The 23126-nt window shown below is 41.7% G+C and overlaps 2 protein-coding genes across 9 annotated transcripts in view; one reads left to right on the forward strand and one right to left on the reverse strand.

Annotated features, from left to right (window-relative positions):
• Positions 1-14210, forward strand: part of FAM131B (family with sequence similarity 131 member B) — a 94939-nt gene extending 80729 nt beyond the window's left edge. For 3 of the 6 annotated variants that reach the window (XM_042450039.1, XM_042450038.1, XM_042450035.1), the window contains exons 7-8: positions 1383-1951; positions 3662-5510. In XM_042450039.1, coding sequence (XP_042305973.1) covers positions 1383-1951; positions 3662-3736 — 644 coding nt within the window. In that variant the 3' untranslated portion in view covers positions 3737-5510. Of the gene's footprint in view, positions 1-1382; positions 5511-12153 lie in introns of those variants that run through there. The other 3 variants (XM_042450036.1, XM_042450040.1, XM_042450037.1) reach the window with 3 other exon arrangements.
• Positions 14211-23126, reverse strand: part of CLCN1 (chloride voltage-gated channel 1) — a 181475-nt gene continuing 172559 nt past the window's right edge. For 2 of the 3 annotated variants that reach the window (XM_042450034.1, XM_042450032.1), the window contains exon 23: positions 21111-22668. In XM_042450034.1, the coding sequence (XP_042305968.1) occupies positions 22276-22668 (393 nt within the window). In that variant the 3' untranslated portion in view covers positions 21111-22275. Of the gene's footprint in view, positions 14446-21110; positions 22669-23126 lie in introns of those variants that run through there. The other variant, XM_042450033.1, reaches the window with a different exon arrangement.

The raw sequence follows: 23126 nt of genomic DNA on the forward strand, positions 1-23126 counted from the left end.
CAAAAATACTGGGTTTTCATTTCCAGTTCATTCATGAATTTGCTTTGTTCACGTAATTGCAGCAGTCTGAAAACCATGTCCCAGATCCTTCCTGTTTCCAGATTTCCCAGGGTTCTTTGCTGTGCCAAGGAGAGGGAGGCAGCCTGGTTCTTGAAGGGATATATATACACATACACACCCCTCTTTCCCTCACGGGGCTGGTCCCCTTCCTCCTGCAGCAGGGAACAGCTGGTGGGAGGAGGCAAAGAGAGGGGACATTTTGGAATTCCTCCTGTACAGGAGGGAGAAATGGAGGATATGTCCTGGAGAAGGAGGTTTATGGACCAGCCACCTCCTCTTTCTCTCTAGCGTGTGTGTGTGTGTGTGTGTGTAGTTTTATGGGAGTTTGCAAAGCGAAACTTCAGCCTGCCTTTCTCTGAAACAGCTTCTGTGGCAAATAGCATTTTCCTGCCCGGTTTCCCTTCCCTCTCTGGAGCATGTGTGTGTCTGCATTTGTGGAAATGACAGTTTGGAGCATGTGCAGAAAAGGTATTTCTAAGCTAGTAATGAGGATTTGTCCTCACCCATTTGCAACCCAAATTCGCACTTTACACACTTCCTTGCCTATGTAATGTGCTTTTAACCCCTTGTTGTGTTCTGTATGTGATAAGCATTAGCAAATTTGCTTGCTTTTCTGGGATGCCAACATGTTAACCATTTTCAGGATGAAAGAACATAGGTCCCCGTGTGAAAAAGTCCAATGAGGACATTGCAACCATCTGGGATCCAAGCACCATAGGTTCAGAATGTAATCTAAGCTAAGAATCTAAGCTGTACTACTCTCATAGTACAGGTGAAAGCTGAAATGACTGCATGATCCCAGAGACTGCTTTTCCCAAGTCCCCCAACACAAAGGAAACCACAAAAGGTTCCATTCAGCTTTCTGTCTGGTGTGTTAATTGGCTGTATGCATGTAGTTACTGTGTGTGGAGGAATATTCAGTCCTTATTATTTCATAGAATCATAGAGTTGGAAGAGACCGCAAGGGCCATCCAGTGCAGGAAGTGTGGTACTTCCTAGAGACTGGCTTTCCACAAGAGTGACAAACAGGCATCAGTAATTAATAATAATAATTTGTTTTATTTATATACCGCTATTCCAAAGATCATAGCGGTGAACAGCAAGTAAGCTAATTAGCAAGTAAGCTAATTTGCCCCCAACAGTCTGGGTACTCATTTTAGCGACCTCGGAAAGATGCAAGCCTGAGTCGAGCTTGGGCCCTTTTGCTGGTCTTGAACTCGCAATCTTGTGGTTTCGAGTGAATGGCTGCAGTACAGGCATTTAACCACTGCGCCACAGTGACATCTGTTGACTGTTCTTTCTTTCTCCTCTTCTCTCTGTAGATCATCTGGTCCAAGCACAGTATGACAGCTGGCCTCACTCTTATGTCTCTCAAGGCATGTACTGCCTGGGTTCCTCTGAGGCCTGGGAGACCAGCGACCAGTCCCTCATTGCTTCCCCAGCTACCGGCTCCTATATTGGCCAGAACTTCGAAGGCTCCCAACCCAACTTGCAGGAAAATGTTTTGATCCAGAACAACCTTATTCAGCAGCACCAGTTGCTACAGCTGCAGCAGCAGCAGCAGCAGCAGTTGCAACAACTGCAACAACAACAACAGCAGCAACTACAACAACAGCAGCAACAACAACAGCAACTGCAACAGGCCCTGCTCCCAAATACTGGCCTTGTGGAGGTATGGCCCACTCAGACAATTCCTGGTGGGGGCAATGGGGGCACTGCTGAATCCAGCACCCTTGTGGGCGTTCACACAGAGGAGGAAGGGAACCCCTTGCTGGAGAAAGCACCACTATTGAACAAGAAGCCCTCACCAGAGGAGGACGATGTTGTATGCCGGGATTTGGAGTCCCTTTCTCCCCGGGAAGAGCCTGAACCTGCTGTCCTCAGCCGCAAGGTCTCTGACGTGACTTCTTCTGGGGTGCAGTCTTTTGATGAGGAGGAAGGAGAAGCCAACAACTGATGCTGCCATTGAGGAACCTTTTGCCCTTATGCATGGGAAACACTGGTGGGGGGGGGGGGGGAGTGACAGGGAAGTCCCTCTCCAGCTCCGGAATCCCCAGGCACACTAGCACACTTGTTTGTTTGTTATTTTCGTTTAATGGAAAGGTAAGCCAAGGATCAAAAGTGCTGGACATTGGGAAGTCCTCCTCAACTCCTGCACATACTGGGCCGAACCTTCAAGACCTACTGCCTTGGACGCTCAGGCACAGGGAGCTCAGGGAAGGTATCACAAGTGCATGGCTCACAGTGGATACAGGTCTGCTAATAAAAGGAATACATGGCTGTAGAGACACAGCCATACTTTTAATACAGCAATGGAGAGGATGCTGCTAAAGTATGCTCTGGTTGAATGTAAGGATCACTGAAGGTACAGACAAAAGGTTTACACTGTGGCCTTGTGAGAAGGGGAATAGTGAGAACTTTGTTGACAGACGTACAGCAAAAGTGACAGGCATAGAATCTGCTTATGGAAGTTAGGTTATGTCAGGAGGAAAGCTCTATACTGGAGACCTAGAGGATGTAACGTGGAAGCAGTGTCTCTGTGGACACAGATCGTGCATGATAATAAAAAATGAGGGTCAGTGGATTTTAACCATCCTAGGATGTGGGCAGAGCTCCTATGTGAGCCCAGTCCAAACCTCATTCTCCAGCACATGTACACTAATCACTACAGAAATTTTCCTTTATCCCCATTATCTCTGTCTGCCTGGGAGCTGGAGAGGGTTTTCCTCCCTGTTTATAATATTGGGCACTGCATGCAGGGTTAGGAAAAGGGAGGGGGGGTCATCTGCTAAGTTTATATTATATGCAGACATGGAATCCTCTCTAGTTATGAACATGAAAAACAAAGAAAGCAAGTATGTGTGACATTGGTATCACAGTTTCCCAGTTTCTACTAGGGCTTTTGTTGTCACATTTTTCAGAATTTTTGTATTTTGAGCAGTGGCCAACAGAGGGAATGGCCTGGTTGCTGCCTAGTGTGAGGTAATGCTGCTTTCCTAGGATCACTGGATTCTCTGTAGTGCCAAAATATGAAGCAGAGACTGTGAAAGAGAATCATTCTTCTCTCTTTCTATTAAGTTTTGTCTCCTGTTCTATTTTGTTTTTCCTGTGGTCATGTAAATTTTTCTCAGGCCTCATATCAGTCAAAAAAAATGTGAAAGAGGTAAGCAAAATGGTCTTCTGGGTTTTGCAAGATGTTTTTCCATCTGGTTTTTGGAGGATCTGTGTGAAAACAACAACTTGGCTCGTGGGTTCACAACTTTAGATCAAAGTTGCCCTCAACCTCTTTCAATGTCTTGGTCAGGCAAAACGTGTTTTTTTAATCAGTATAAAAACCATATGTTAATCTCCCCCAAGTCTCCAGCCTCATATGGAAAATAAAAGATGGAATAAAATAATAGTGTAAAGCAGGGCAAGCCAAATGTAACTGGTCATCAATGAAGTGGCAGATGCTGACATTAAATAAGGACATAAAGCCTGTCTGGTGACAAGGATACTTCAGGCCTCTCTTTCCTCCTCTCTGGGCTTACCTCTTTATGCCTGATTTGTTCTGTTCACCTGGTATTCAAAGCTGGCTTCTCACCAATATATTTTTGTCCAGGCTCTTGACTACAGGATGGTGGAGGAAACCATACTGCAAAGATTTCATCACCCAAATCTGGGACCTGTCACATAAAGAGGGAACAAAAACCAGTGTTGAATCCAGAAGGAGCATTATGCTTTGCATTCAGATATCATCCACTGTGGGAAGGGGGAGCTGAGTGGGACACTTCTGCCCCTGGAATTTTGAAGCAGAGTAGATGGAGGTCTCTAGTTTATGGATTTCAGATGCTAGGGGCTCCTATCTTCCCCTGGACCGCATTTTCCTTAGCAATGCTGTCATGGCAGAATGAGTCACAGCAATGCATGGAAGAAAAGCCTCTTGTCAACCTTCCTCTTCCTTATCTCCATTTCCTTTTTCTTCCTGGCTCCCCAAGTAGGGAGGCTGCTCGGTTTCTGAGTGTTTGGGGGTCACCCTCTTTCTAAAATATGTTTACATGCTACGGTGCCAACCTCTGAAGGCTAAGAGGGTTGGATATAGCACTGCTCTGAGTATGAGGGTGAAACCTCATGTTCCTGCATTTATAATAATTGCTGCATTCTGGCTGTCAGTGGTGGGGGAATTCTGCCAGCGACGGTGACATGGATAGAAGAAAGTGCAGTGGGCTCTTCTCTGCAACTAAGTCATGGATGAGACTGGAGTTACCCCAACATGATTGCACCTTCAGGATAATCAGAAAGCTTTGAGATATTCCCTGTTTTGTGATGGTTTTTGGGGTGGAGATTCAGGCAGCCTACTTCGTCTTTCCTCTAAACCATTACGCTCCACGTGCCTATCCAGGACCAGGACTAAACCTGGATGTTTACGGTAAATCTATTTCGATGTAAATGTATCCTGCTTTTCATCTTGGCCCTCATTGGATTTTCACACAAGTGGCTCATCTTGTTCAAGCCTGTTATATTATTGCATGTATTTATTTATTTATTTTTTAAAAAAGATGCAAGCAACATGTGCATTTGATAATACTGTATCATGTGACACTAATGTTCAGCAGAGTTACCTTTTTCTCTGTCTGGGAAATGCTATAGAGGGACATATTGAATGGCAAGTAAAGAAACAACAGGAGATAGAATTAGGGCAATATTATGTTTATGAGGATGGAGGGAGAGTAAATACTCTTGAGCTACTTCGTAGGGTGGAATAGAAAATCTCAACTCCACTGTAGAATTCTACAATCTATTACTCCAAAACCTACCCAAAAAGAGAGGTTATATTATCTATTAAACTGTACAGTTCCTGGGAGAAGTTTCTAAATAAACCTCACTGTTTCAGGACAACTAAACTCCATTTAACTTTTCTTCTTCCAAAAGAGATCATTCTTTTAAGAAAAAAAGTCAGTCTTCCCCATTATCTCCTTCATTTAAAGGTGGTGTTGGTGATTCAGCAACCAAAAATATGCAAGAGCAGAGATGATTTTCCTCGGTATTCACATGTACTCAGATTAAAAGTATTTCTAAATTTTAAGCATTTGTTGGAGTTGCATTTCGAACCCTTATGGGGTGAGAGACTCAGAGTTAGCACACTGGTCTCTTCTAGCATGATACCTTAAAGACAAACAACATATATAGTGGCATAAGCTGCTGTAAAAGCACAATTGAAATGAACAGGAGAAGCTCAGAAATGATTCCGGGTGGATTTGCGCAATATCATCATCATCATCACCACAGATATAAAATCTCATTCTATAGGATAGTAAAAAGATAAAGGTCGTCCCTTGACATGAACATCTAGTCGTAACCAACTGTAGGGGGCAGTCTCATCACTTTGCTAAGCCGAAAAGCCAGCATTGTCTGTAAACAACTCGAGTGGTCATGTGGCCAGCATGACTGTCCCTTCCTACCAAAGTGGTACCTATTTATTTATCTACTTGCATTTGTATGTTTTTGAACTGCTAGGTTGGCAGAAACTGGGACTAGTGACAGGAGCTCACCCCATCATGCAGCATTCGGGCCTCGAACTGCCAACCTTCAGAATTGACATCGTAACCACTAAGCCATCACATCCCTTATATAGGATAGTACGTACTACATATTACAGGGATAGACGTATCTGTCAAGCATGACTTGTGACCAATAAAGTAGTGTTGCTGGTGTTGTGTTTTTCCAGTACAGAAAAAGCGGGAGACAGCAAGAGAAAATCAGCCTCTCATCAGATTTTTCCCCACATTCCCCTCTAGGATGTTTGCGTCATAGCGGGATGTATTTCTGGTCTGGATGGGAAACCAAGTGGCTGGGGAAAGGGTTGCCTGGGGGAACGCAGTGTGTTTGGGGGTATTACCACACTACCCCAGATTAGTGCTAAATACCCCAAAGCTTGACAGGTTAATACTTGATGGGAGACTGCCAATGAATATTAGCTGCTATGGGCTATATAGAGAGAAAGGGGCTGGCAAAACCACATCTGAGTATTCCTTGCCTAATAAAACCCTATGAAATTCATGGTGTCACCATAAGTCAATGGGCAACTTGAAGGCATGCACGTGTACATACAAACAAAAGTACCAGGCTATCCAGTCTGTCAGCTTTTCTCCACTTGGAATTGTTCCATCGTGGTTGTTGGCTGTAATCATTTGTAATCCAACCCACAGAAAATTTAGAAAGGGAGAAAAACCCTGAAGCTTTAGTTCAGGGGTGGGAATTAAATGGACCTCCAGAAGTTTTGGACTGCAACTCCCAGCATTTCTATTTGCTATCTATAGTCACCATCCTGTTACCTAAGTGTAAATTGTGTTAGGCATGCAGAGTGTTTTAGTGGACTTTATGCAATGGTCATATCCAGCTGACAGGGATGAAAGCTGGGGTTTGCATGCCCAACATGTACATGCACACCGGGTGGTTTGTATGCAATCCTAATAGGTTTCTAATGTAAAGTCGAAGGCTTTCATGGCCGGCATCCATAGTTTCTTGTGGGTTTTTCAGGCTATGTAGCCATGTTCTAGCAGAGTTTCTTTCTGACGTTTTGCCAGCATCTGCGGCTGGCATATTCAGAGAATGCTTTGCCTGGAAAAAGTTGGGTGTATATATACTGTGTGAGCCTGGGAATGCAGAAGTGATTTGTATGTATTGTTCTGTGCTGATGGCCGACCTCAGGCTGGGAGGCTAATGCATAATAGGTTTCTGCTCAATTCCAAATGTAGCCTGAGATCCAATGCATAACAAGTATTGATGCTTGCAGTTGCATGATAGCATGTCAGCAGTGTGCGCTGAGCTGAGATCCATCTACTTTGCAGTGGTATCCAGTGTAGGGGTTGCATAATGCTAGTGAAACATTTTGCAGCTATGTTGGACCTCAGTCCAGGGTTGCTGGGAATTGCAATTTAACAACAATGTCAGTTCAACAATTGAAAGGGCTGTGTGATTCTCAATCCTGTTTACTTAATGAGGCAACCATCTAGGGCAGTGGGTGCCATCTTTATTGACTTGGTAAGGCTGAATTAATGTGTGCATGGACAGTGGTATTCTGCATGTACTTGATTTTTGTTATTTGGTCTCTTCTTATAATAAGCAGTGAGACCACTTGGTTCTCCAGGGCCAGCTAAAACTATACTGTTCAAATATGTGGCTCAGCTATGAAGCATGGTGGCAAATGTATCTTGTACTCCTATATTGCTTCTCAAAAACCATAAGCAGTGGATTTCTAAATAGCAGGTGGTGAACATAATGAATGTTTTTAGGTTGTGGCCTTTCATCAGTAGATCTAACTTTTGTGTGTTTATGAGACATCACTGCCACCATGCTTGAAGGATTATATCCCCTCTTGTAGATGGAGGGCTATTCTTGAAATCCATAGATTTCAGAATCAGTAAAGCAGATTCTTTTAAACTGAAGTGAGATTTGGCCTAGCACTCACCCAACACACATATTTTCTGAAGCCATTATTTAAAAATCCACTGCTGCCACTTACTGGTCCCTTTGCAGGAATGCAGCAATCCTTCATTTTGAATTTTGCTTGGTCCAATAAAGGTATCACTGTTTTGTGGGTTTTGGATGACACTGTATTTTGCTATATAGCCAACATGATTACCTCTGGATATGTTTTCAAGCAATCTTTCAGAATTAGTGAACAAAGGCAACTATTTTGCACAGTTGCACAATTTGTTCTGTTGCAGTGTATGGTTGTATATACAGTATGTGTTCATATACCGTTACTTCATTTTTTGTTAGTTGCTTTTATAAAATTCAATTGAATTGGTAGTAAAAGCATTGCCAAAGGTTTGTGGAGGGATTGTATTAGCTCCAGGTTTTTTTGATCCAGAGGCAAGAATGACAGTTCCCCTAAAGCCAAACAGAAGGGGAAAGCATAGCAGAAAGTTCGTGCCAAATCCCTGTGGAGCAGTGGTTCCCAACCTGTAGGTCAGGACCCCTTTGGGGGTCGAACAACCCTTTCATAGGGGTTGACTAAGACCATAGGAAAACTCATATTTGCATATAGCAATGAAAATAATTTTATGGCTGGGGGTCAGCACAACATGAGAAACTATAATAAAGGGTTGCAGCATTAGGAAGATTGAGAACCACTGCTGTGGAGGAACCTTCAGGTAATCAGAGGCTTTGGGCAGGTCATCATGATGAAATAGGAGCAGTTGTTGTTGTTGTTTAAAAAAAACTAAGGAAAACAATCTATTCCTGACATTCAGATTTGAGGGCCAAATTAAATGCATTGCAGGTTGACCAGATGTCATAATTGCAAAGGAGGAGAAGGCACCACAAACTGGAGGACATTAAAGAAAAATGTAGGACATGCTCAAATCAAACCTAAAGATACTAATATAAATGTAAACTCATGCTTCTTAGTCATTCTCCAGATGGAGGACATTTTGAAGTTGCTTCCAGACAGAAGGTGGGAGAAGAAGGTAGGATACGTTCTGGAAAAAGAGGACATCTGATCACCTTGAATGTGATGTGACTTTACATATTTTCCTTTTTAATATTGATGTGGAGGTTCTGATCAGAGTGGTGATGGAGGATGAACGCAACTCTTTTCCTGTGTGTTAATTTTGGGAGTAAATTCACCTATGCAGGGGGTTAGAAGATGCCCACTCCTATGTATCTCTTCCCTGGTGATGTGAAAAGAAAATGAACAAGGTAAAGGGGGTCAAGTATACCTACATCCTCCTTCCAAGAAATCTGGAGCCCCAAGAAATCTGGAGCCCTCTCAAATTGCATTAAATTAAACAGCGAGAGCAAACCAGCCATTTCATGTGTCGCATGGCTCCCTAATTTGGCTTTCATCATTCCTGATTTTCCATTCCTTATCTCTAAGCATATTTAGTAATCAATAATGCCATCGCTGTTTGCTGCTAGAATAAGCCATCCAGATAACCAAAGTCTACTATATACAGTTACTGTGGGCAATTTTAATGCAGTTTATATGACGTTTCCTCTGTACTCGGAGCACTGCATGTACATTCTCTGTGCTTTGGTTTATTTTGGTGTGTGTGTTTACATCTTGTCCTTCAACAAATTTTCAGCACACTTTATAATGGTTAAGGAATACAAAATGCATTTCATATTTTTAATAAATTACAGAGCAACAAAACATATACCAAAGACATAGAATCATGTGTCAAAGATAAGTGTCAGAGTTAGAGAAGCTAAAACAAAGGAGTTTTTAAGTCTCCCCTGATGGCAAAATGATAGCTATTAAGGCCATTATGCAAACTTGTATGGTATACCACCAAGTGTGGCTCTCATTTCACAGCTGGGAATGAGAGAGAGAATAAGGCTGGGAGAATAACAGCTGGCCGGAGGATATATCCAGGGGTAGCCATATTGGCCATGTAGCAAACTAAAATAACTTCCAAAATCCACAAAACAGGGGTATTTTTATTGGGCCAACCAAATGCAAATATATATATATGTTGCAAGCTTTCAAAGCTTCGCTGGTTTCTTCATCAGGCAAAGATGTTAAAAAGCATACAGGGGCAAAGTTTTAAAAAATATGTTGATGTTAGTCCCAAGCCTGCATTTTGTCAAGATGTGGCTGCTCTCAGTTCAGAAGGTTCTGGAGGAAAATTTATGCAGGCAGACCTCTCCTCTTTCTGGGCATGGGGATATTTCTGGAAATAAAGAATTTTAAAGTTCCAGTTGCAAGATAAAAAGAAATGCTCCTCTTGAGATCCAAGTTGGCCTGAGAAGCACTAAGACCATAGGCTCCGTATTGCTTGTGCCAGCTAGCATTATTATTATTATTATTATTATTATTATTATTATTATTATTATTATTATCCTTTATTTATAAAGCGCTGTAAATTTACACAGCGCTGTACATACAATCTTATTAATTGGCCACTCGGTCCCTAAAAAAAAAAATCACAATTACTGCTCTAGATTATTCAAGGTGCCACTTACTTTGTCCCATTCTGGCAGCCAATTATCTTAGACCGCCTCAGTTACTCCAAAATATTTTCCCCTGGGAGGAGCCCTGGTGGTGCAGTGGTTAAATGCCTGTATTGCAGCCACTCACTCAAAACCATAAGGTTGTGAGTTCAATACCAACAAAAGGGCTCAAGCTCGACTCAGGCTTGCATCCTACCAAGGAGGTCGCTAAAATGAGTAACCAGATTGTTGTGGGCAATTAGCTTACAGTTGTAAACTGCTTAGACACTGTTAGTTCAGTATGAAGCGGTATATAAATGAAGCTGTTTTGTGTGGGTGGGGGGAATCCCCATCAGAGTTACCCCTTTGTAGGACAAGGAAACTAGGGCTGCACCCGCACTGCAAAATAATCCAGTTTGACACCACTTTAACTGTCATGGCTCAATGCAGTGGAATTCTGGGATTTGTAGTTTGTTGTGGCACCAGAGTGTTTTGACAGAGCAGGCTACATATCTCACAAAAGTACAGTTCCCAGAACTCCATAGCATTGAGTCATGGCATTTAAAGTGGTGTCAAACCGGATTATTTCTGCAGCATGGATGCAGCCTAAGTGTTGTAGAAGGAGCTGTTGTGCCCAAGAAACATGCTATGGGCTATTTCACCATAAAGATTGAAGTTGTTTATTGATGGGAATTGCAATCCTTTGTCTGCCTACCTAAGAAAAAGCTCCCCTGATCTCAAATAGGACTATGATGACCAAAATTGTCCCACTATGCTTGGGTTATTTACTGGAGCACCCCATCAGGCCCCCCAAAATTGAATTCCACATAGTCTGTATTGCAAGTAAGACTTTCTGAAACATGCGCTCTAAACCTGGTGTAAATCTATCCAGCCTTTTTTGAGAAACTAGTTTTTATCCCCAGTTGCTGAAAGTGGATATTGTGCACAATATACAGCCTATATTGTAGCTAGACCTTTCCAAGTATACCCTTCAAATTTGGTGTAAATGCAGTTCTTTTTGAGCAAATTAGTACAGTGCCCTAGCAGGGTACCCACCTATTGGATTTCAAATACCCCACATAGTCTAGGTTTTAAACCAGACTATCTCAAACATATTTACCAAATTTGGTGGAAATCTGTCCAGATGTTTTTATATGATCCAATAACAGACAGAATCGTAATTTTATTTATATAGCTGTTGTACCCTTTTATTATTATCTTGAGTATTTTCACAAAATCAAATGAGGCCCTCAAACAATTTTGTGGATTACTTAGTTGAAAAAATTATTCTCCACCCATTTTCCAACTGAATGTCCCCTTTCCATTCTTAAAATCAGCTCTGACATCTGTAGTTTTGGCATTGGGCTTATATTGTGCTTTAATGATATCTCTTACCTGTCCATTCTATCTACTGTAAAGAAGAACGGTGCAGGAGTGGGGGTGCCCATTCTGAAGAAACAATGTTTTAAAATATGGAACTTGTGCAAAGAATTGTGCAAAAAATACACAGCAGAGTTTTTATTGTGGCTATAGAAGCAGGGGAAGAACCAGGAAAATTACTTTCAATGCCATTAGTTACTATAATAGTTCTTAGGCCCAAAAGTAGTTAGTTGCCATCATTGTTTCACTTTTCCAAATCTCAAAAATGATCTGGATTGTACTAGCTTCTTGCTTGTGATACAAAACATTTATTTCTTTGTGGACCTTTATTTCTGCCTCAAGAGCATGAGGCAGCAGCATTAGCCAAAACCTGAAGAAGGTATATTCCTCTCCTACCATCCATTGTGGTGGTACCCTTATAACTATAAAGGTAACTGGAAAGTTGCACTGCAAACCGAGTGATGTTATCACTGAGTTGCAACTGTCATGTAACTTAGTTATGCCTTAGTTCTTGGGGGGGGGGGATGAGATTCATTGAAAGGAGCTAGTTATGAATAATTTATTACTCCCAGGCTCTGAAAAAACTCAGGAGCAAGACACCGCATTTTTTGTGTGTGCAGGAGCTTTGTACATTTGGTAAGGCACAACCCATGTATTAAGGGGCAAGTTATGCAACACTTCAATGAAACCATGGGGCTGGGATTTAAAATGGGTAAATAAGAGGCTGGAGATGGTACTTTTGCCTCCCCAAAACAGGTACTCCCTAATGGTTTTTCTCTTTGTTATACACTGCAGGGAGAAAAGTAGTACAAGACCGGGTGCAGCAGCAGAAATTTTCTTTGCTGGTTACTAGCAAAGTTCTTCCATTGTCATCTTCCATTCTGCTTTATAAAAATGACATAACTCACATTCTTGCAAATGGGATTGCTTTTGTCAAGTGTACTTAGTTCTTCTAACCCAGTTTTCACTGAGTAGTAAACTAAATCTGGGAGGAGGGGGTATTCAGACGGTGAACAGCGTTACCAATTAATTTCTTTCCGGTGAATATTCTGCTAAATATTGGGAAATTCCGGGGATTTTGGTAAAACATTCCAGGAAATATCTTTGAGGCTTGTTGGCAACACTGATGGTGAAAACGATCCTGTTGAATGTGGGTTGAATCTCTGTTGTTCACATGCATTTTGAATGCACTCAAGTTCTTTTTGAGGGGGGGGGGGACTGCCAAAACCCCGACCTAACCTGAGATAAACAATTGTTTTTCCCCCCAGATTTTCACATTGTTGGTTGTGTGAATAACCAAAAATGCAAATAGACCCGGGATAAACTGGGATAAAACTACATGCCTTGAATGTGTTTCGAATGCATCTGTATAACCAACTCCATCTTTATTTCCAGTGCTGACATGTGTGAAAAACTGAACTCACAGAGATGCAGTTCCGATATAAAAAAATAGTGTGAACAACAAAACCAGAATGTGGGAGCGAGATTATTCACATAGTCATAATAACAAAAATAACATCTGAATAACTACCATATGACTTCAGAGAGTTGAATGCTGTCCAGTACAAAACATTTCCCTGCATACAGAATGCTAGACATGGAAGTGCTGTGTTCTCCACAGCCTGATATTTTCTGTATGCAATTAAGTTTTTGTAGCATTTTCATTGAACCTTGTATGGTAACCGAAGCTATACAGCCTGTAGACATTTTTAAACAGGTCAGTGGTGAAGTCGGCATAATTCTTTGTTTTCTGAAATGGGTTTTGGTTTCTTCTTGCACATTCCAGGCATGACTTACCTACACTCGGACCTGTTTCGATGTCTCATCCTATTTTCCAAAATGTATTTCCCAGTTACATTTGCTTGAATGATTTCAACCACTCGTGTCTGGGTTTTGTCTCAAAGTCCAGTGGAGGCCTTTGGTCTACTTTACTGTGCTTTCTTCTGCTGTTTCCAGAAACCCATGTTATATGTGAGAGACAGAGTTTTGTCTTGTGAATATAAACTAATATTCTTTAATAGTTCTCTGGTTTATTGGTGCTGTGCATGAAGTGGTGGGATTGCTGAAAATTCCTTGGGGTCCTTCAAGCTACAAAATGAGCTGAAAAATAATTTTGCAGCCAACCGTTTTTTAAATATATATATACTTATTTCTTTTTAGAGGTGGGTATATCCAGTGATGCAAGGGGGCACCAAATATATAGTTGCAGTGTATAAAGAAGGAATGGAAACTGTTATATTAAAGCATGTTTAAAAATAACCAAAGGTTTGAGGCTTAAGGGTGTTTGTTGTTTTGTTTTAAAAGTACCTGAAACTACTTTAGCATCAGGGGAGATTACTAGGAGTAGATGGTCTTAAGATCTTTTTGTGCTCTTGGGTTTCTGAACAAGGGATGGAACATAGATTCTTCCCATCCTTAAAGGATGGCATTTATTGAGGTCTGTGACTTTTCAGGGAGAAAATAAGGACTGGGGAAAGAGCAGAACAAGACATGAATTTACAGTGGTAACCCTCTCACCCTCCTCTTTCCTGGGGTACCCTAACACACAAAAACAAAACAGATTTGCCTTTGGTCTTCCAGCTCCAAAATGTCTTGGCTTGAAACTTTTTTGCTGGTTATTCTGCGCATGTTTTGATAATGTGACTTATGAGAATATATCTTCTATAAATATATATGCCATATATATAAATACATAAATATATATATGTAACTCTATAAATATAGATATAAAAATTATATGGCATTTCATGCCTGGTTGTGGTAACAGCCACTGAGGAAGAGGGAACATTGCCTGAAAGGGCATGTAAGAACCTTATATGAAGTTATTATTAAACAGCACGTGGTTTTTGCCATTGTGGTTGGTGGAATTGTGTTTTATTTCTCTGGGGAGCTTTTTCCACGTCCATGGATATCCAAGATCAGTGGACAGAAAAATAAAAAGGTTAGAGCTGAAAAGGCACCTCGGATATATCCATCACTTTCTCAGAATGTCTTCTTTGGCAAAAGCATCAGTTTTCTCCACTGGATTAGACGTGACACTGCTGTGTATGCAGCTTTCCCAGTTGGTGTCTGACAGCTGTTGGTATCCTAGTGAGTTGAAGAAAAGCAACCAGCTCATGAGCAAACTATGTTCCTATAAATACAATACTGCTAACAAAAAGGCACCCAGTCCCCCTGCTTCACCACAATGGCTGTAGAATTAACCTTCGGTCATGATAATGCAGCACTTCATAGCTAGTTGCAGCTAATGATGTTGTGGCGAGGTGACAGTGGGCCTAAACACCCCAAAGGGAACAGACCCTGCCTGCTCTTGGAGGCAGAGCATGGTCAGCCCTGGTTAGCCCTTGGATGGGAAACCGTCAATGAATACCAGGTGCTCTAGGCTATATTTCATAGAATTATAGAGTTGGAAGAGATCTCAAGGGCCATCCAGTTCAACCCTCTTTAGCCATGCAGGAATACACCATCAAAGCACCCAGATAGATGGCCACCCAGCCTCTGTTAAAAACCTCCAAAGAGGACTCCCTCACTATCCAAGGTAGTGTTTTCCACTATCAAACAGCTCTTACTGTCAGGAAGTTCTTCCTAATGTTGAGATAGAATCTCTTTTCCTGTAGTTTCATTCCATTGCTTTGGGTCCTATTCTCCAGGGCTGCAGAAAAGCAACCTTGTTCCATCCTAAACATGACATTCCTTCAAATATTTCAACTAGGCTATCATTTCACCTCTTAACTGTCTTTTCTCCAGGCTAAAAGTACTCGACTTCCTAAGTCACTCCCCATAGAGCCCAGACCCTTCACCATTTTGGTTGCCCTCCTCTGTACATGTTCCAGCTTCTCAGCATCCTTTTTGAATTGTGAGGTGCCCAGAACGGGACACAGTATTCCAGGTGAGGCCTAACCAAAGCAGAATAGAGCGGCAATATTACTTTCATTGATCTAGACACTATACTTCTATTGACACAGCCTAGAATCAAATTGGCATTTTTAGCTGCCACATCGCACTTGTGTTCAACCTGTGGTCTACAAGGACTCCTAGATCCCTCTCACATGTAGACTTGTCAAGCCAGGTGTCCCCCATCTTGCAGCTATGCATTTCATTTCTTCTGCCTAAGTGCAGTACTTTGCATTTCTCCATGTTGAAATTCATTTTATTAGTTTTGGCCCAGCTTTCTAATCTATTATGGTCATTTTGAATTTGCAGAAGAAGGAACTGACAAACTCTGAGGATTCTTTGCTTAAGAGCATCCTATGAATTGCAGCATCACTAGGGTTGGTATCACCTAGTGTACCTCTGTAATAACATCTCTGCCTATGAAATTTGGGGACCTGATGGCACATACACATGCACACAAGGGCATTCACAATGTACTGTATATTGTGGAATGATAACTGCTTTGGGCCCCCATCCTGAGCGAAAGGTGGGATATAAATAAAATAAAGAATAATAAATAAAGGAAGACTGGGGGGGGGGGAATGCCTGCTTTCCAATTTTGTGGCAACTCCATGTTTGTATGTTATGTTGGGCCCAGTATAATATAATGCTTTAATGGTTGAAAATATCATTAGTCAATTGATTTGGTATTTTACAAGAAAATATTTAATTTTTTTGTTTGTTTTTTTTAATTATGATTTTCTTCTTTCTGCTGCTATTTCCATTTATGACTACGATGTTCAAACATTACCTCATACTAGTGAAATGTATTAGGACCAGTTGCCAGGTTGTGGCCTTTTGGTGACAAAGCTTTTTTGTTCCAAGTTCCATTACATTTAGAAATAGACTAATGGGGAAGGGGAAAGGTTGGGACTCCATGAAAGAATAAGGAACAGTTCAGAACAATAGGAGTCGTGATTAAACATTGCATAGATCAAGAACAAGGCATTGTGGAGTAGCACATTCCAAGGAATACAGTACTTCTGCACCTTAACCAAGAGCTCTGCAGAGATTGAAGATCATCTTATTCAAATCATGCCAAATGTATCTGAAGAATTTATCCTACCAAGGACACATTACTAGAAGAACACATTGGCAGGTAATGGACATTTGCCGTACTTCTTGGTGCAATGTGAGTACTGTAATAATTAGTGAGATAGTTGGTCTAGGAACACCCAAAAAGAATAGAAGTCTGCCTGAGGGGGCAGAAATACAGCTGGGCCTCCACTTTTGCTGCTTTTGCAGTTTTGGTTATTTGTGGATTTCATTAATAAGTTCTCTCTAGGAATCCCTAGGTCCTCCAAAGAAATTCTGCTGGAAATTGACCATAGATTTGCACTGGAGGACCTAGAGATTATTAGAGAAAACATTTCTCTAGGCATTTGTAGGTCCTCCAGCATGGTTCTGTGGTCAGCTTTTGGTAGATGTTGACCACAGAGTTGTGCTGGAGGATCTAGAGCAGTGATGCTGAACCTTTTAGAGGCTGAGTGCCCAAACTGCAACCCGAAACCCACATATTTATTGCAAAGTGCCATGTCCCTCTGGCTTTCTAGTAACAAACACTGGCAAACTCTGTGCTGGGGGGTGACGGCACATGTGCCCACAGAGAGGGCTCTGAGTGCCACATCTGGCATGCATGCCATAGGTTCGCCATCACTGATCTAGAGATTCCTGGAGAAGTAGTCACTAAGGTTTTTTTTATTTGCATTTTTCTCACTTTCATGGGGCCCATGTGCCCTTAACCCAGTGAAAGTGGAGGGCCTACAGTAATTTTATATCCCAGTCTCTCAAAACTATGTGTTTGGGTGTGTGTTTGGGGGGGGGGGGGCAGAGGGCAACCTAAACAAAATCTATGCATTCAGTATTTTAAAACACAATCCTGTATAAATTAGTATCTGAGCTGTATTAATTCAAACATCAGGCAGGGGCTTGCATGACTGAATTGTCTTGCATGCCAAATAATTATCTCCTTCCACATGGAAAATCAGCTAATGTAAAGATGTATTCTCATACACCTTTTGACGTCCATTTTCTAGACAAAGGTACATTCTGTCAGATGACTGGAATTTACCATGAATGGGCTTTGCTACCTCAAAGAGAATTAGCCATAATCCATTATTTATAATGAATTAAAAAGTGCAGATATGTAAAACCACTGTATTAACTGAACAAGTTTCTTAACATGGCATATTTTCTGTATATTAGTGTGACATGAATGTACATTTTGGCAATATTTGTTTAATGTTACAGTGGGCCCTTGATATCCGCTGGGGTTTGGTTTCAGGACTGCCCCATGGATACCAAAACCCATGGATTCTCAGATCCCATTATATGCAATAGGGTAGCAAAATGGTGTCCTTATATAAAATGACAAAATCAAGGTTTGCTTTTTGAAATTTATATATTTTAAAAATATTTTTAACGTATAATATAAATATTTTCAAGCCGTGGGTGTTTGAATCAGTGGATTAAGAATCTGTGGATACAGAGGGCTGACTGTCTTTGTGTGCTGCCAATCACTATCAAAACAAAAGAATAGTGAAGCTGAATCGGCCCCAACACTTGATGAAAGTGTTTTCACCAGGGAGCCCTGGTGGTCCAGTGGTTAAATGCTGGCACTGCAGCCAAAATGTTCAGTTTGATCCTACAGGACTCCAGGTTGACTCAACCCTCCATCCTTTTGTAGGTCAGTAAAATGAGTACCTATCTTGTTGGGGGCAATTGGCTAACACATTGTAAACCACTTAGAGAGTGCCTAGAAATTTAAGTGCTGTTGCCATTTTCTAACTACAACATTCTATTCATAAAGTGGCCAGTCAGTTGCTTCAGGCCCCCACTAGCAGGGCATGAATGCAACAGCACCCTTCCTCTCAATCCACAGCATCTGATACACAGAGACACATTGTCCTTGATATGGATGTGACACATAGCCATCCTGACTCACAGCCAATGATAGTTAGGAATTTATCTAGTCCCCCTTCAACGCCATCTAAATTAGCATCTGTAAATGCATCCTTTGGCAATAAGCCACAATATGTGACTATTTTTAGGACACAGCACCGGTGTAGCTGAACGAACCCAAAAAGTTGATGTTTCCTAAATATAGATATCCAGTGTGGTGTAGTAGTTTGAGTGCTGGACTAGGACTCTGGAGACCAGGGTTCAAATCTTGGCTCAGTCATGGAAATCTACTGGATGAGCCTGGGCAAGTCACATTCTCTCAGCATCAGAGGATGGTGAATGCAAAACCACCTTGGAACAGGTCAGGCCCAAAAAACTCCATGATAGGCACACCCTAGGCTTGCCACAAGTCAGAAATGACTTGAAGACACACAGCAACAACAAATATAAGGGAAAGAGATGTCATCTGGGCTTCAAAACCTGATGGATGCATACCCAGCAATGCCCATAAGAATTCCCACACAGCATTTGTGATGTTGGCCTAATTCTCTGGCTTAACTATGGTAGTAAATCTGTTTCTGGGCTATACCACTTCAGGTTACAAAAGAAGAGTTATATGACTGAATCCTCTTCCTTGTAGCTGAAGCAGCAGCAAGAACGCCATCATCATTTTGTTCATCTATAAAAAGATCCTAAATGATCTGCCTGACATCTAGTGTTTTTATTTGCATAGTCTTTTCATTTTATATTTTCGTTTGGCTAAACTGGTATTCCCTGGGCACAGGTATAGTAGGGTGTAGTAACACCCTATTATATATAAAATACATATATAAAATGACAAAGATTTTTCAGAGGACTAGCACGTACATGGAGGACAGAGCTAATCACCTGGCAATTTTGGCTCAAAAACAGAAAGATAACACAGGTATCAAGAATCTTCCCAGGATGCAGAAATACCTAATCCTCACACCAGCCTGGAATCATACTTTTACAATATTCAGGTGAAAGATATCCTGGGAGGGAGGGGGGCAGTGACCCATAAAGAGTAATGTCAGAATTCCTCCTCCAGTCATGAACCTTCTAACTACTCTTAAATGTGCTTTTCAAACGATGCAATTGATCTACCATCAATGTCTTTTGAGCAAGACACACAACAGCATGGCCATGTGAGGGTTGCCTGGCACTCAGCATGGTGACTGAGTACATCCAGATGCTAGGAGTCACTTGAGAAGAACATCAGGGGGATGTGAAGATAATGACGCAAACCAAAAATCTTGCCCTCTTTTGAACTATGGGAGGTGTACTTTCTGCCTGTCTCCTGGTAAACTAAAGCGCCATACTTAGCACAGTTAGTGGTATCCCCTTGCGGTCCTAATAAGGGTGCCACAAACAGAAATTCCATAGATGAAGTTATAAGAAAGCGGCAATGGAAGAAGGCTTGTTGGATTTCTGATGGTCTTTTTAAAAAGTGGTGAGATTCATATAAGGCTGACATCACTAAACCCAAGATGTCACCTTACCTCCAGCCTAACCTGCAGCCAAACCTCCATCCCAGCGCCTGCTCTTAGTGCCCGTACCAATATTTTCTCCAAATATATGATCCTGCGTTTGGTCTAGGGATTTCTGATTTTAGTAGTTATTGTGTAACTCAGTCCAGAATAGCTGGAGAATTTTTGCTAAATTATTCTCAGTTTTACATATGCAAATCTAAGGTAAGGTTCCTTGCTTCATTGGCCACCCCAGCCCCCAGAAAACCATATATATCAGCCCACACCCTATTGGCTCTTCTGTTTAGCAGCCCAATTTTTTTGTCAGGAGCAGCTGCATGAATAGCTAAGATGTCTACACTGAGTATAACTGGAAACATGGGAGTCTGAGCAGCAAAGGAGCTACATAGAGCTACATACAACTGGCCTATCTTTGGCTGTATGGATACCAAATTGCAGGAATAAGATCTAGGTAAAAGGGCAGGGATTTTCCCACGTTTTTGGATACTCTATAGACCATATATGCAGTGCATACTTGATCTGGCTTCAAAAGTGTAGCTTTATAAGAGAATGGTAGTGACTTCTGAAACAGCGTTCAGCAACCTAAACAAGCCATGGTTTCCTTTCAGGGAAACCAAACTGATATGAAACCTATATATCGTTCTAATACAGATGCACCCTAAGAAGAAGAAGCTCCTCTTTGTTCCCCTGTTACTGCTTCTCACCACACACATTTTATCCCAGGAATTCTTATGATGAAGACAACAGCTTTGGAAATATCTCCACTGTATGAAAAACAATTAAACATTAACATTTTAAATCCAGCCAACATATTTACAGACTTATTCAAGTGCTTGCAGTTATCAGTCCTGCTCTTGCTATTTTGCTTGGCATTTTAAAGTTAAACCATACTGTTCTGACCCACATAGTAGGGCCACTATAAATGCCTGAGGGGGAAATGTATAGCACATCATGCAATGTGACTCTCTTTCTGAATTGCACATACAGAAGCCTTTTGTTTTCTTTTGGAAGAGAAATTGGAAGTATAATCCAATGGCAATCCGAACACAATCATGGGGTTTAACATTATTGCGTGATAGACTACCACATGCAATTTCGGGCAATGGGAAGTCAGTCCAAATGCAATCATGGGGTTTCACATTATTGTGTGATAGACCACCACACACAATTTTGGGCAATGGCAAGCTATTTTCGGGCAATGGGAAGACAGTTCGAATGCAATTCGAATTCATGTAAATTCACTGAGCTAGCAAATTCACGTGAATGCGTTCTGGCCCCACTTTCTTTTCATTAGAAATTAAGAGAAATTCCTCCCGTGTGATAAACTCCTTTGTTTTGTTTTTTGGAGTGGGAATTATTTTTGCTCCTCATAGTCCCTCTTGCCCTTCCCACCAAATAGTCAAACAACAATTTTTAAAGTTTTAAAATGCTTTTAGACCTACACATGCAGCTCTAGTTGCTGGGTCAGGGCACTGAATCTTCCCTTGGTTCAGTTTTTCTATCGGAAGGGTTCAAAGAAATATACATATCAGGTGATATAGGCTGAGCAACTGATTTGGTTTCTTAATTTTCTTATTCTGACAAAACACATTAGTCAAAGGTTTCAGAACAAGGGAAATTTCTAGATGGCAATGTGGGATAACAATGGGTCCAGCAGATGGATGAAACAATGTACAGTATGACTTAGGGCTGCTATTAATATTACTCAGGACATTGGACGACCAGGGTTTGAATTCCGGCTTGGCAATGGAAACCCACTCGTTGACTTTGGGCAAGTCACACACTCTCAGCCTCAGAGGCTGGCAATGGCAAACCCCCTGTGAAGAAACTTACCAAAAAATACCTGATGATAGGTTCACCTTAGGGTCTCCATAGGCAAAAAATGACTTGAAGGCATACAAGAACAACAACTATTACAAGATGTTGAGGTGGTGGCTTGTGAGGCATATGGAAGCTATAGAGGAGACACTTTCACACTTGGAGCATGTATGCTTATGCGGCAGGAAAGGGCACTGCAAAAATGAAATCAAACATACATACAACCAACAACTCCTATCTATAGTTGATGTCACCATTTTTTTTCATTCTGGACCTGTTCACAAACTGGACTGAAATCTCTCTACAGTTGGGCTGAGCCTGGGATAAATCCTTCATCTATCTCCTCTGCAGATTAGTGTTTCATTGAACATAGTGATGAAAATTATGCTGGCCATGTTGATGGGGATGAAGAAGGGAGATGAAACAAAAAGGAAGTTTCACCAGAAGGAAAACTGCTGCACTGTCTGTCATATAAAGTGGAAGGAGCCCTACTGAATGTCCTGCCTAGGCTTATCACAGTCATCAACAGAGGCAAGACCAAGGGAAATAAATCCAGGTTCCTCTGGCCCATTTGTTTCCCATATAGCCTACCCATGGATGGTGGCAGAAAGAAAAACTAATCAACTCAGCCAAGACTCTCCAGCATGGATTTCCATCCACTGGTGCCAAAGGGAGGCAGGCCACAGTCTCTCCTTGAAGCACAAGTATGGCAGGAGTACCTTGGGGAAGGGGCAAGATGAACCCCTTTTCTTTGCAATTAGAGTGGCACATCATCATCATCCTCATCATCATCCTCATCCACTTCAGTAGAGCGCAGGTTGAGGTCCTTGAGGATATCTGAGATGTTTTCAGAAGCAGGTCCAGAAAGCTCCATTTCTTCCAGTTCCATGTCAGCGACAGAGGTGGAGCGTATCCCTTTCCCTTCACTGGGACTGGGAGATGGTTGGGGGACAGGAGAGCTGGGGACCCCTGAAGTGTCTGTTCCTGAGTCCACCACGATGCCCCCAGGTGCTGCGCCGCTGTTCTGTTTGCTCCACATCCGTGTGTCCCATTTGGCCTGCTCCTTATTGGTTGATGTGTCACGAAAACTGGCAAGGGGAGGACGAAGCTGGACACCAGAGCTTGTGGAACCCTCAATCGCTTTTTGGAGCTGAGTTTTAGAGACAGGGAATTAATAGGGAAGACGATCAGGTGTGCACATGAAAGATCCTGCCATAACATTTACTGTGCATATTTAAATTATGTCTTTTCAGAGGGGAAAATGCCTACATTTCAGGATCTCATTTGGTGGCATCTGTGGAGATATTCCTAGGGAAATATTTCTAGGGTATATGTGAGAGTAAGAGCCATTGTGGTGTAGTGGTTTGAGAATTAGACTAGGACTCTGGAGACCAGGGTTTGAATTCCATGTAAACCCACTGAGTCATCTTTGGCAAGTTTCTCTCCAGTATGAATTTCTCTCATCCTCAGAGGATGGCAATGACAACCCCTCTCTGAAGAAAGGTGCCAAGAAAACCCAATGATAGGGTCTCCATAAGTTGGAAATGACTTGAAGGCATATAACAAGAACATATGAGTGTAGGCTCATAGTGTAGCGCCAACATGGTG

This window comes from Sceloporus undulatus, chromosome 2, assembly GCF_019175285.1.
Source record: "Sceloporus undulatus isolate JIND9_A2432 ecotype Alabama chromosome 2, SceUnd_v1.1, whole genome shotgun sequence".
In the NCBI taxonomy this organism is placed as follows: domain Eukaryota; kingdom Metazoa; phylum Chordata; class Lepidosauria; order Squamata; family Phrynosomatidae; genus Sceloporus; species Sceloporus undulatus.